The following is a 13970-nucleotide window of genomic DNA, read 5'->3' as shown; positions in this document are numbered from 1 at the left end:
AGTTGTACACTGCATAGTATATGGTTTTAAAAGTTGTACTTCAATTAGAAACACTTATTTGAAAAATGAGCACAGGATGGAAAAGAGACAAAGTTGGGCGTTACTTGGATATTTTTTCAGTAAACGAAGGTTGCATGCCCCAGAATTTATGTATTTATTATCTTAATCATATAATTTCCTACCTTTGTACTTTTACCTTCCTGGACTTTGGTTAATTATTTACAAGCCATTGTACTTGTCAAGCTCATAACATAACTACATATTGTTGCTTCAATATTTTGTTCAAACTGTATAACGTGTCAGAAATTCTCACAATTTACTCAAATACTCAAGCTTTACATTTCCTAAAAGCACATTTATTGTGGCAGTATTTTTACTTTAATGGTTGAATGTTGACTGCGTGTTTGTGATGAAAACGTAAATAAAACTTCAAGTGACATGATGGAAATGCAGCCTCTCTGTTACAGTACACTGGCCACTTGATTAGGTACACCCGCCCAGTCATGTGTCATCACTGGGAAAGTATCCAACAAGATTGATTCTTGGTTTTCACACTAACAAAACATTTCTTCAATGTGTATATGTTAAATAAAATTTGCATTTACAAATAAGGTGCTTTTGAACGAGGTGTCCGAGAACAGTTAAATATTATAGTAAACACATTTTAAAAATAATAACAAAAATAATGACTCTAGAATCTAAAAATGGCCAAGATGCAGATACTGGTGAAGACCGCCACCACAGGGTCACTGTAGCGGCTCACTGATGAACCTGAATACAAAAAAAAAAAAATAGCCATACAGTGGATTACATTTGAGTTATCTGTCATATTTCTATGTTTTATATTTAGAAGTTGTTTTTATTTGTACTAGAAAATAAAGACATGTCCATTCTCACCGTGAGTCACTGTGTTAGTGTGAAAATCTTCTGAAAAGTTAAAGAAAAAAAAGACGTCAACTCAAATACATTGTAATGTTGACGACTGAAGTGAACCAAGACCCACCTGTGCTCTTTTTGGCCACCAAAATGGCCTGCGATGTGACCGTCGCGTTAGCTAGCACGTCCTCAACCTCCCTTCTTCGTCTTCGGCCAACTGCAGGACAAACCTGTTCAGAAGAAAACAAAGGCTCTTATTCCATCCAAGGCAGCTTCCCCCATTGTTTTCATGATAAAATGCGTCACTGCTATTTGATCCCATTGTTTTGTCGGTCCGTCTTCACTTTCTTTCTAGCTCACTCCCTTACTTAAATATGTTTAAAGTATATTTCCCTACTGATGGCCCACCCTGTATTGAAAAAGATGTGAAATTATAATGTAGAGCAGAATTCAACAAAGCAAATCATAACGTGTTGTTCAGTACGTAAAGGATGATTTAATTAAGATGAGCGGACTGTACAATTGTTGACTCAGGATTTAAATGATAAAAATAGGCAAACAAAGAACGGATATGTACATTAAAAAAAAAAAAAAGTGTGCGGGGGTGTCATGCTTCTCCAAATTCCAGACGTTTTTTCTGTCTGAATGTTAGCAAATAGGCTACGTGTTGTGCTACAGGAAGAACAACGCTAAACATTCCGATTACACAGATGTGATTTAAACGCAATAAGATTATAAATGTATCAAACAAAAGTGAAGAAAGCAACAGAAGGAAAAATATACACTAAATTTATATTAAATTCTTAATAATTGTCCTCCATACATTCACTCACTGGTCTATTTGTTAGCTAGCAGGCTACTTCCTGTTTCTGGAAGAATGATGTAATGCTGCATTCGAGGATGGTCGGAAGTCGGACTTTTCCGACTTCAAACCAGGAAGCGTGTACGGGAACGCCGTAACTCGGAAATCCCACTTGCGAAGTCTAAAAAAATGAAGTACCCTGACACTACAATGTGACATCACTCTAAAATGACATAAATGGTAAAGCACAGAACTGGGAAAAGCCATCTTGGATAAATCCGACTTCCGACCTTCCTCAAATGCAGCAGCCTCATCGACCTGCGACTCAAATTGAAACATGAAATCCTCCATCAATAATTTAACATAAAAAAAATAAAAATGTAGCGCCCTATTTTAGCGAGTTTAGACTACCAAGATTTCCAAATGATTGAACTCAAAAGCAAGCAGCTCCATTCTATAAAGCAAAGATCGAAGCGTGTCCCAAAAGTGATGCCACATGCTACGTATTGCTAATTTGTCTGTTTGTAAGTTACCGAACAGGCTACTTGTTGGCTTGATGAGACTCACCGGCTTTAGAGACTCACAGGAGGACACTTCGCACAGCCTCGTGACACAGTGTAGGTAGAACGTCGACACGCTCCGATTCTTGTGCTCCACGAATCGAAAAGCCTCAAAGGAGAAGTACGCCACCTGGGAATCGCCATTGAGGATCACCTCGGTCTGCTCGTCACGTGTACACCTTGGGAGGACGAGGGGGGTGCGCGTGAACGACGAGAGCGCGATCTCGTGTCGAAGCGCAAAAAGCCGTCGCGTGCTCACCCGATGAAAAGGTCGTAGAAGGAGTCGAAGTCCGGGTAAGGGCTCGTGGTGGCGTAACATCGATCCAGCAGCACGTTGAACCTTTCCAAAACCAATCAGCAGTCATTTCTCGTCCTGATCGCCTCACGAAAGCTCTCAATGAAGAGGACGACTGGTACCTGTCTGTTAAGTTGGTGGCTCGTACAGCAACGTAGATTTTGGTCTTCAGTTGGAGTCCCGTCTCCGGGATGGTGAGTTGCGTTTGGAACTGATCGTCCTGAAAAATCACATAACACTTCAGTTAGTTAAAACCTATGGATCAAGACACACTTTTTTTTTTTTTTTTTTTTTTGTTTGTCATTGAAATTCTTTTTTTTAGTTCCCAGTTCCTTTTATTATCCTGTCTTTTTGCTTTGTTTGTTTGTTTGCTTTTTATTCTTTATTTATTTGCTTTTATTTTATTGTCATTTAGTTTTTAGCTCCAGTGTTTCGTGAGGGTCTTTCCTCACATGGTTTCTCTGTGCCCCGCCATTTTTGTGTATGGGGGGGCGGGGATGATGGATGGATGGATGGATGGATGGATGTAGTAGGTGGGTGGATGGACTGATGGACTGATGGATGGATTGATTGATTGATTGATTGATTGATGAATGGATGATTGTTTGGTGGATGATTGATTGATGGATTGATTGATTGATTGATTGATTGATTGATTGATTGATTGATTGATGGATGGATGGATGGATGGATGGATGGATGGATGGATGGATGGATGGATGGATGGATGGATGGATGGATGGATGGTTGGATGGATGGATGGATGGATGAACGGATGGATTGGTTGGTGGATGGATGGATGAACGGATGGATCGGTGGATGGATTGGTTGGTGGATGGATGGATGAACGGATGGATCGGTGGATGGATGGATGGAAGGATCGGTTGATGGATGGATGGATGGATGGATGAACGGATGGATTGGTGGATGGATGGATGGACGGATTGGTTGGTGGATGGACGGATGGATGGATGGACGGACGGATGGATGGCTGGCTGGATGGATGGATGGATGGATGGATGGATGGATGGATGGATGGATGGATGGATGGATGGATTGATTGGATGGTGAATGGATTGGATTGATTGGATGGTGAATGGAATGGATTGGATGGATGGACGGATGGATGGATGGATGGATGGATGGACGGACGGACGGACGGGTTAGTTGCACATTCCGATCCACTCTTACCGTATATAACTCCAAGCTCAACGTGCTGATGAAGCTGCCGTTGTTGTCTTTAATGGCCACGTTCACACCCGATCTGTAAAGAATTTGATTGAAAAAGAAAAAAGTGTGAGTTTGACTGTGAGAACCACAAAAGCGACACCTTCCCCCGACACGTCCCACTTACACTCCCAGCTCGGTGTTGTTGAGGATGTATTGCATGGGGTAGAGGCAAGAGAACATGTAGATAAGCTGCGGCCTGTACGTGATCATGCCGGCCGACGGGTCGATGGAGGTGACGCTGCCGGAGATGTTGGCAAATTGGACGTTGGAGAAGTCGGCGAACGCGCCCGTGCCCACTTCATTGATGATCTTCAGAGAAACGCTTCAGTCAGATCATTGAGCTCTTAAAGCGACAACAACAACAACAACAAGCGCGATGACCTACATTGAAGTCGTTCCCGCATGACGACATGGAGCTTTCGTTGATCGGGAAGCTGAAATTCAAGACGGGCGGGTCGACGGTCAAGTCGGCCACGCCGAAACATTCGTCGTTGTTCAACTGGTTGTTGAGCACCATGAGGGACTCGTTGTAGAGGGCTTGGTATATGGGGCAAAGGAAGATGCTCACGTCCATGCGGTCGGTGCCGCAGTGCACCGTTATGTCCGAGTTTTCTGACACAAACGCAACAATGAGTCGTCACGCTTTGCACGACGCAAGCAAAATGGAAACAAAAAAAGTATACAAACGCTACCTGGTGGTCTGTTTGTGTCACTCGTAATGCATTCGGGTGGTATCTGACCCTGGATCCCCAACAGACCCAGATGGCACACGAGCAGCACCAGCCTCATTTTTCTGGACATATGAGACATTACCGTGAGAAACTTGAAAAACATCCAATGGTACGCACACCGCCAAGGGTAAATAATTTCGGCTGTACAACTCATTATAGGGATGTGCAATTCATCAAAATTCACCTACAATTTCAATTATTACACTCCACAATAACAAAATCAGCATAATTGTAAAGCAAAAAAAAACAAAAAAAAATCTAATTTTTGAGTTATTTAAATGTATGTTTTTTAAATAACTAATTTAATTTTTTTTTTTTAATTCATCCAAAAGGAACTTGCATAAGTACAAAATTAGTATTGAAATATTGCAAGTTGCAGTTTCATGAGAAAATTGTCATTATGAGAATTTAGTGTTTTCTTGCTTAATTATGTTTAATTCTTTTTGTGATATTATTTGTGACCTTATTTATATATAACTACTTTTTTTTTCCTGTGCATTTTTTTAGGTTTTTTTTTCCTACACTTTTCCTAATATCCTTCTAGTTTTGCTCGATTATGAAGAAAATATTAATCACGATTAATTTGGTAATAAATGAAATCACAATTAGTACAATCATTTTTATTATTATTACTTTTTTGGGTATCAAACAAGAAAATGTTTAAACGTGTAAAAAAAACAAAATAAAAAGACAATTAATTTGAAACATTATGATTATGCAAGATCCTTTTGGACCAAACAGGTCTTATTAAATTAGTAATTTTAAAATTTAAAAAAATTTTGCAAATATATACATTTAAACAACTCAAAATTAGTATTAACAATCTTATGCCCATTTTTTTTTATTTAATTGTGGAGTGTAATAATTGTAATTGAATTTCGATTAATTGCACAGCCCTATATGCCTCTGTAATTACCGACTCCAAAGAAAAATGCTTTTTTTTTTTTTTTTAAACCTTATCTTTCAATATTCAATAATCTTTCAATATATATCGTATAAAAGGAAGCAGTAAATAAACAATTTCATGGCTACAAATAATAATGATGAGTTCTCACCTGTAAATCATCATTTTGTGCATGTCTTCCAGTCGTCATGCGTATGACTGCATGCATTTATAGTGTCACCTCAAGGGGCGTATGAGCGGAATCCACAGAACAATAGTGCAACATGAGCCCTGGCCTCCACAGCATAAATGTATGTTCATTTTGTATTTCCAATTTTTAAAATGAGCTTTTATATTTTGGTTTGGGGGTGGAAAATCACACCTTTGTGAGGGCGAATAAAAACATTGTAAATATATCACCATCATTATTATTCCAGAAAATATGTTTTACTGCAGGTAGTCCATAACAATTTATAAATTGTGTCATTATTTAAATTTCAATCCAACTGTCTTAATTTTCAAAAATGCACGTTAGAATTGGTTATGTTTCTCAGGTGCTATACAGTAAGTCAATATCGAATGACTTTGCTTCCCTTGTGTGAATACATGAGAAACATATGGGAAGCGCAAGTGTTGCATAGCAAATAACAGCAACAAACAAAGTGACGTGAGAACACCACATCCTCACAGATCTTTTGATATGATTTAAAAAAAAAAGAAAAAAAAAGTGCTCGGCATTCGTCAGAGTTTCGTAACCGACACTTTTGTTATGACCTCGGGGCTGTCCTATAAACTGTAAAAAAAAAACAAAAAAACATCACATTGAGAATGTTTTGGCTGTTGTGAGAGGCCACACCCGTGTGGGAGAAATCCTCCTCATGGTCTTTGCATCAAGGGACATCTTGCTTTACTGCTCCCTTGCGACTTTCACCACAATACGCCGCTGTGTGAAGAAGGGAAGGATGTATTACAATACGTAAGACGGCTCACCTTTCAAATGCCATTTTTAATCACTTTTGTCACCCAAAAAAAAAAAAAAAAAAAAAAGATGATCTCAGAGCCATACCTTTGGCGTAAGTATGTGACGGAATGTCCCAAATCTTGTACCGTGGGGAAATACGACCAATTGACCAAAGAGCCCATTTTGTAAAAGTAGTATACACAAAAGAGAACCCGGAATAGCAACGGTGACCTCGTTTTGCGTGTGGACAAAAGCGTTGGATGACTCCCTGTTTGGCTGCCACATGGTCCCTGCGCCACATGGCAACAAGTCATCCATTATTATTTGGAATGAGCAGTAGAAAACCAAGTTCAGTCAACTTGATTTTTGATTTTTGATTTTTTTTTAATACACAGTTGCAGCATCAGGGTGCAAGGCGGTCTCCAATTTCCCACCAACCAAATCTCAGCTCTGTACCCAACGAGTCAATTTCTGTTTCCACAATGCCAAGCACTGTGTGCGCCTCGACCACCTTGACTTTCAAGACAATGAGGGGAGCTGCTTCGATTGGCAGGGTGTCGGCTGCGTTCCATCCCACAATAGGGCAATAATACCCAGTTGTATCTGCGCTAGTCAAGTAAAATAAGAAGGAAAACTCTGCCCATGCGTGAAGTTAGACTGCGCTTTGCACTAGACTTTCCCCGGGCACGAAAATAAGGCCCAAGAAGTCAAAACTTAATTTATTTATTTTTTTTATTTTTTTTAATGCATATCTTGTTTACAATCTGCTATCGGGTCCCCCATTCATAGGTCTTTACTCTTGTGAGAGTCCAATCCCTCCCGATCTTTAGGCGATAAATAAAATAAAAACTGGAACTGAATCACTTTAACTATAGTTAGAATGCAATGTGTTCAAATTAAAAGATAAACATGGAAACAAACAAAAAATAACCTGAAGTCACACAGTGAATGGAAGCAATTGATGGTTGAATTCTTTTTTTGTTGTTGTTTTGTTTTTTGTTTTTTTCCCCGTTTTCCGAAAAAGTTCATATGTGACTTGGGCAACTATGCTATTAGAACGGCATTATTGACCCGTTGGACTTGTTTCTTTTGTTCTTATCGTATCTGTGATCATTTTAAGTGACTATCACGTGTCAGTGAGTGTGACTTCCATAAATGTGGGCAACATAAACGTACATCTCAGTGGGGCAAACAAGCCTCTTCGCTTTTCAGGCATTTACGTATGTATGTATGTATTTATTTATTGTCCGATTTCAGTTTCTGTGTTTCCATGTAAATATAACCTGCCCAGGGATGCTTCAGCATTATTATATTCTACTGTCAGATCACACATGTTTTAACAATTATGAAAGAAAAGAAATCGAAAAAAAAATCTGCATTTAGTAGTTTTCCACCGTTGTATAACAACGCGTGATGACGTCATAATTATTCATGCCGTTTTTTTCGATGGGCGGGTATGTTTAAACCAAAGAAAAGCCTCCCATGCCAAATATCTTCCCTTTTCCCGGTAGCAACAAGGCATTACTTTTTTTTCATTGGACCGTCGACTGTTGCGCGAGCGTCCGTTGGCCCCGCCTTTCCTTCTCGAGGCTTCTGTGGCGGGTGTTCTCAGCTGCGGCGTTAAAGCAAGCCTTTCTTTTCCTCGTCATCAAGTCGCCGGTTTGTGCGTAGACCGGTCCAGCTGCACCGCAGAGGCCTTAAAAGTATCTCCACACCTTGTAAAAACAGGTGAGTACTGTCAATTGTTTTTGACATTACTGCACTGTCTCGTGTTTTAAAACGGAGCAAGCCAACATTACGGAAGTAAAGGTAACCGGCCACGAGGGATGACAAGACAAAAAAAAAATCAAAAAAAAAATCCTTTTTAATAGTAGCCGGACAATTGCCCGTTAAGTTGCTACTATTGATTATTTTCAAGTGGAGCAACTCACACGAAATGTAATATGTAGTTACACTACTTTCGGAACTTTTGTTGAGTGTCAGTTGTGTCCAGCATGGCGATTTTTTTTTCGTCAATTAGGTAATATAAGGTCCCACTGGATAACATTTTTGACACATGGTCGTTTAATCACGCAATTGTTTAATGAATGTTTGCGAGCATGTGGAATGTCCAGAAAGTTGTTTGCTTCCAGGAAGTGAGCGGCCACACCCTGATAACGAGCTGTGGGTGAAGCCCAAGTACCGCGCATGCGCAGTTAGTCACCATGCGGTCTCCCATTTTACTGTCCGGTTTATGCAACTAGTTAGTGCGTTTTTAAATTACACTGTACTTTTCTCAGAGGACAAAGTGCTTCTCATAGTAAAATTAGTCATACATATACAGTATGAAATGACAGCTATTAATGTTCTTTTAATTATTTGTCCAATGATGTTACAATTCTTTTCATTGAGCTTTCCCCCAAAACGAAATTATAGAAATGCATATTTTCACCGTGATGACTTAGCTATTTTCTCCCCTCCATCTTTTCAGAAGCCATGGCCAAGGCACCAGCAGTTGGTATTGATCTGGGCACCACCTACTCCTGCGTAGGCGTGTTCCAGCACGGCAAAGTGGAGATCATTGCCAACGACCAGGGCAACAGGACCACGCCCAGCTACGTTGCCTTCACGGATACCGAGAGGCTGATTGGTGACGCCGCAAAGAACCAAGTTGCCCTCAACCCCACGAATACAGTATTTGGTAGGAAACACTTGTATTGAAATATGTGTGTGTGTTTTTTTTCCCTCTCCCACTTTCTATCTAATGTCGTTGTTGTTGTCCCCCTCAGATGCCAAGCGACTCATTGGCCGCCACTTTACTGATGATGTGGTTCAGTCTGATATGAAGCACTGGCCCTTCACGGTCATCGACGATAACTCGCGGCCCAAAGTCAAGGTGGAGTACAAGGGCGAGACGAAGACCTTCTACCCCGAGGAAATCTCCTCGATGGTGCTCCTCAAAATGAAGGAGATTGCGGAAGCGTACCTCGGCAAGGTATGTTAGCTGCATGTGCTTTTTGTTTATTCTCTTCAAAAGAGCATTAAGCGGTTTACGCCACCGTGAAAATTTGTAAATGTGATGTAGTAAAATGTCAAGGCAATGAAACGTTGCCAACTAGCAGTTAGCAATTGATTCCACTGGAAGAAGTTAATGTGTCAAGTTGTCTAACGGTGAAATATTCTGTCTTTGCAAAAATGTCATGACAGTTGGTCCCAACATTGTCGGCCTTTTGTGACTTTTCCATTGTTGACTATTGTTTTTGTTTCTTGCAGCCCGTAACCAACGCTGTGGTGACCGTGCCAGCTTACTTCAACGACTCTCAGCGCCAGGCCACCAAAGATGCCGGAACCATCTCCGGCCTCAACGTCCTTCGCATCATCAACGAGCCCACCGCCGCGGCCATCGCGTACGGCCTGGACAAGAAGGTGACACTTTTTTTTTTTTTCTCCCCCCCTTTTCACTTTTCCTTTATTTTTTTTCTTTCTTTCTCCTCATGTTCTGATTTCATCTGTGTACATCACTGTTATTAAAGTATTCTATAAATAAACTAGTGCTGGGTAATGAATCAAATTAGATATCGTCCATTTTAAAAATCAAATGGTTAAAATTTACTAAATCGTGGAATAACATTTTGTCTTCTGGGTTATTAAAAGCTGTTGTTCGTATGTTTTGTTACAGCCCCCCAAATTTTTTTTTTTATTTTTGCACGAGTGACAGAATGCTGGCTGGGTGCCTTACAAGACATGTTTACAATAGCTACCAACTACTTAATTGTTGCTTTTTAAGTCATAAACTATGAATTTTCAGTTTGTTAAAACTCATTTAGAATCAGTGTACATTAATGTGTGAACATTTGGCACAGTAATTATTTTGAAGAAATGAAACAAATGTTTGTTGGGTTTATCAGAGTAAAATTGTAATTGACTGAAAAAAAATCATTTTTTTTTTTTTTTTTCCGGCCATATCACCCAACACAAAACAACTTGAACCAAGTCGCAATGTGATTTTTCAATCCCCCCCCCCCAATGGCAGGTCGGCTCCGAAAAAAACGTCCTCATCTTCGACCTTGGCGGCGGCACCTTCGACGTTTCCATCTTGGCCATCGAGGACGGAATCTTCGAGGTGAAGTCGACGGCGGGCAACACCCACCTGGGCGGCGAGGACTTCGACAACCGCATGGTCAACCACTTCATCGGCGAGTTCAAGCGCAAACACAAGAAGGACATCAGCGACAACAAGCGGGCGGTGCGGCGCCTGCGCACGGCGTGCGAGCGGGCCAAGCGCACGCTGTCGTCCAGCTCGCAGGCCAGCATCGAGATCGACTCGCTCTTCGAGGGCGTCGACTTTTACACCTCCATCACCCGGGCCCGCTTCGAGGAGCTCAACGGCGACCTGTTCCGCGGCACGCTGGAGCCCGTGGAGAAGGCGCTGCGCGACGCCAAGCTGGGCAAGTCGGCCATCAACGAGATCGTCCTGGTGGGGGGCTCCACGCGCATCCCCCGCATCCAGAAGCTGCTGCAGGACTTCTTCAACGGGAAAGAGCTCAACAAAAGCATCAATCCCGACGAGGCCGTGGCTTACGGCGCAGGTATCCGTTTACAAACCAAAGTAGGGCCCGAATGTGAAAATAACACAAAATAAAAAATATATAAACCAAAAGGTTAATGCTTTACAGCAGTTGTGAACAAGTAATGGTTTTATTGACACAAAACTATACAATAAGAGTATACTTTTTTATTATTATTTTTTTTATATATGGACTTGTCATTCAAAGCAGAGAATCTTAATAGTGGAAGTTTGTGCATTGAAAGGGAATTGGGGAAGTGGTTAATTTTATATATATATTTTTTTCTGTCAATCGATATCGGCTAGGGGTGTGAATTGCCTAGTACCTGACGATTCGATTCGTATCACGATTCACAGGTCACGATTTGATTCGATACCGATTAATCCCGATACGAATTTATAAGTCGATTGTTGCGATTTTTTTTCATTCAAATTTAGAAAATACTAATCAGTAAGCTTGTAGAGTGTAAGATTTATATGAAAATGTATTATTTATTTATCTGAAATTTCAGTCTTATAGAGGTTGTAATCTGTTTCATGTTTGAACAGCATTAAAATAAAATATTAAGGCTTAATGTTCCGTTCATATAACATTCTTCCATGCTCAAGGTGTGAATCCTAAAAAAAAAAAAAAAATCGATTCTGCCCTTTTTGAATCGATTCGAGAATCGCGCGATGTAGTATCGCGATATATCGCCGAATCGATTTTTTTTAACACCCCTAATATCGGCCTAAAAAAATGGATATCAGTCGGGTGCTAAACCAAAGTCTGAAGAAAATAATGGAAATGTCATCCAACCTTTGTTGTTTCAGCCGTGCAGGCCGCCATCCTGTCTGGCGACAAGTCGGAGAAGGTTCAGGACCTGCTGCTGCTGGACGTGACCCCCTTGTCGCTGGGCATCGAGACGGCCGGCGGCGTGATGACGTCGCTCATCAAGAGGAACACAACCATCCCCACCAAGCAGATGCAGGTCTTCACCACCTACTCGGACAACCAGCCCGGCGTGCTTATCCAGGTGCGAGCCCAACCCGCCCGCCGGCGCCCTCGCAAACACGTGCGCCAAAAAAGAAAGAAATAACTCTTGCGGCTCATGCCCGCAGGTGTTTGAGGGTGAAAGGGCCATGACCAAAGACAACAACATCCTTGGGAAATTTGAGCTGGCCGGGATCCCCCCGGCCCCCCGAGGTGTCCCTCAAATCGAAGTGACCTTTGATATTGACGCCAACGGCATCTTGAACGTTAGCGCGGCTGACAAGAGCACCGGCAAGGAGAACAAGATCACCATCACAAACGACAAAGGTGCGCATGACCCAAAAAAAAAAAAATGCAATGGGAGAAATTTTTTTAGCGATTTTGGAAAATGGATGGCTCTTATTTTCAAGTGAAAGATGAAATATTGAGAGAAGCTAGTAAATTACATTTACCCTTTTGGGAATAGAAATTACAGAATGTCATTTTGGTATGTTTTGGGGATTAATGTGACAATAATTGAGGTATCTTTAGGAGAAAAAAAATTCAGGTTTTATTTATTTTGAGATTGTCGTATTTTGGAAACAAGTTGTAAGGTTTAAGAAATTGTATTACTTAAAAGGGTACTGGATATAATAATCTTTTTAAAAAATTAGTTTTTTTGTTTTTGTGTTTTCTCCACAGTTGAAAATATTGAATTCACCCCACCCAAAAAATAAAATAAAATATACGCCTCATGAATATTGTTGCAAATTGCAAATGTTTGAGGTAAAAGCTCATCTTTTAGTCTTAATTATGGATGCACCAAGATTAGGAAGTCAAGACTTAAAAAAATAAATAAACGGGCTTGAGAATCCTCTCAATGTGTAAGTGATTTTTTTTTCTTTTTTCTTCTTCTTCCCATCAACCTTTTGCCCTTAGGTCGTCTAAGCAAGGACGACATCGACCGCATGGTGCGCGAGGCGGAGCAGTACAAGGCCGAGGACGACGTGCAGAGGGAAAAGGTGTCCGCCAAGAACGGCCTGGAGTCGTACGCCTTCAACATGAAGTCCACCGTGGAGGATGACAAGCTGAAGGACAAGATCAGCGACGATGATAAGAAGATGATTCTGGACAAGTGCAACGAAGTCATCAGCTGGCTGGACAAGAACCAGGTAAACAAATCCTGGCACAATGGCGTCGTATTTCATGTTGAATTATTTTGACGATCTTTATTTTTTTTTGTCCTCACTCAGTCTGCTGAGAAAGAGGAGTTTGATCACCAGCAGAAGGAGCTGGAGAAGGTTTGCAACCCCGTCATGACCAAGCTGTACCAGGGGGCGGGAGGCATGCCGGGCGGAATGCCGGGCGGCGGAGGTTTCCCCGGTGCAGGCGGTGCTCCGGGAGGAGGCTCAGGCTCGTCTGGACCCACCATCGAGGAGGTGGACTAAAGTCAAAGTCCAGTCCACCGTGGCGGATGTTTTTTGCCTCAACTGTTGTCAACAGCTTCTTTTGACTCACTCACTTGTCTGTCGTGGCTTTCGAGGTACTCTCACTGGCTTTGGGCTCTCTTTGCACACAAACCAACTCTTGGGCGTTGCACTTTGAATTCCATTCACAATCTTTTTTTCTTTTCTTTTTTCACTACAAAACTTGTTTTCCTTAATAAAATTGTTCAAAAGCAGCAAAGTTGTCCTTGTTTGTTTAGCAAATTTCTTTTCAGGGTGGCTCATCTGCTGAATGTATTGAAATTTACCTGTGTACATTTTGTTGATAAATCGTACTTGTCATAGTTGAATGAGCAGAATGCAAGTAGGCCTGCAGAAATGGGGGGGGTGCTGAATGGAGTAGATGCCGCGAACTTCCGGGTTCCACACCAGCGCCGTTTCCGGCCACTGCTGGCTGCGTTCCAACACTCGCAGCACCCCCCATTCGTGGCGGGAGTGCGCAGGGCGTCTTACCTGAGACAGTCACACTTACACCCGTCGACAGGAACGCGCAACCGAGGGCCGCAAAGGCGGCAAGTACTGGGACAGTGGCCCACATGTCGTAAACCGGAAGCGGAAACAAGGCCGATATGTGGAAACCCGGAAGTCCTGCCTCCATGACATATACGCCATAGCCAAAAGGAACAAAG

At 41.6% G+C, this 13970-nt stretch overlaps 2 protein-coding genes across 3 annotated transcripts; one reads left to right on the top strand and one right to left on the bottom strand.

Moving 5' to 3' along the window:
• Positions 1-293: 293 nt before the first annotated feature.
• LOC144033485 (zona pellucida-like domain-containing protein 1) lies at positions 294-4597 on the bottom strand. Its single transcript, XM_077541633.1, has 10 exons — positions 4456-4597; positions 4149-4375; positions 3888-4072; positions 3725-3797; positions 2656-2753; positions 2498-2578; positions 2246-2417; positions 1004-1106; positions 898-927; positions 294-771 (listed from the first exon to the last, which is right to left on the bottom strand). The coding sequence occupies exons 1-10, from the start codon at positions 4595-4597 to the stop codon at positions 692-694; spliced, it is 1191 nt and encodes a 396-aa protein (XP_077397759.1). The 3' UTR covers positions 294-691.
• A 3301-nt stretch (positions 4598-7898) lies between these two features.
• Positions 7899-13522, top strand: hspa8b (heat shock protein family A (Hsp70) member 8b). Of its 2 annotated transcripts, none has more exons than XM_077541102.1 (9): positions 7899-8066; positions 8809-9018; positions 9107-9312; positions 9591-9743; positions 10351-10906; positions 11698-11900; positions 11986-12184; positions 12776-13008; positions 13090-13522. In XM_077541102.1, exons 2-9 carry the CDS (start codon positions 8814-8816, stop codon positions 13282-13284), a joined length of 1950 nt encoding a protein of 649 aa, XP_077397228.1. In that variant the 5' UTR covers positions 7899-8066; positions 8809-8813; the 3' UTR covers positions 13285-13522. The 2 variants fall into 2 exon arrangements, with proteins under 2 accessions (XP_077397228.1, XP_077397229.1); XM_077541103.1 differs by having other exon boundaries at positions 7904-8066; positions 8812-9018.
• The last annotated feature ends 448 nt before the right edge of the window (positions 13523-13970 follow it).

This window comes from Festucalex cinctus, chromosome 13 (assembly GCF_051991245.1).
Source record: "Festucalex cinctus isolate MCC-2025b chromosome 13, RoL_Fcin_1.0, whole genome shotgun sequence".
Classification (NCBI taxonomy): Eukaryota; Metazoa; Chordata; class Actinopteri; order Syngnathiformes; family Syngnathidae; genus Festucalex; species Festucalex cinctus.
This window is presented reverse-complemented; position numbering and strand designations above follow the sequence as displayed.

Coding starts and splice junctions, on each gene's coding strand:
- hspa8b (XM_077541102.1), top strand. CDS start 8,814: ATGGCCAAGGCACCAGCAGTTGGTATTGATCTGGGCACCACCTACTCC. Junction 11,901..11,985: donor AGCCCGGCGTGCTTATCCAG/GTGCGAGCCCAA, acceptor TCATGCCCGCAG/GTGTTTGAGGGTGAAAGGGC. Junction 12,185..12,775: donor CACCATCACAAACGACAAAG/GTGCGCATGACC, acceptor TTTTGCCCTTAG/GTCGTCTAAGCAAGGACGAC.
- LOC144033485 (XM_077541633.1), bottom strand. CDS start 4,597: ATGTTTTTCAAGTTTCTCACGGTAATGTCTCATATGTCCAGAAAAATG. Junction 4,073..4,148: donor CATGCGGGAACGACTTCAAT/GTAGGTCATCGC, acceptor GTTTCTCTGAAG/ATCATCAATGAAGTGGGCAC. Junction 2,418..2,497: donor TTCTACGACCTTTTCATCGG/GTGAGCACGCGA, acceptor CGTCCTCCCAAG/GTGTACACGTGACGAGCAGA.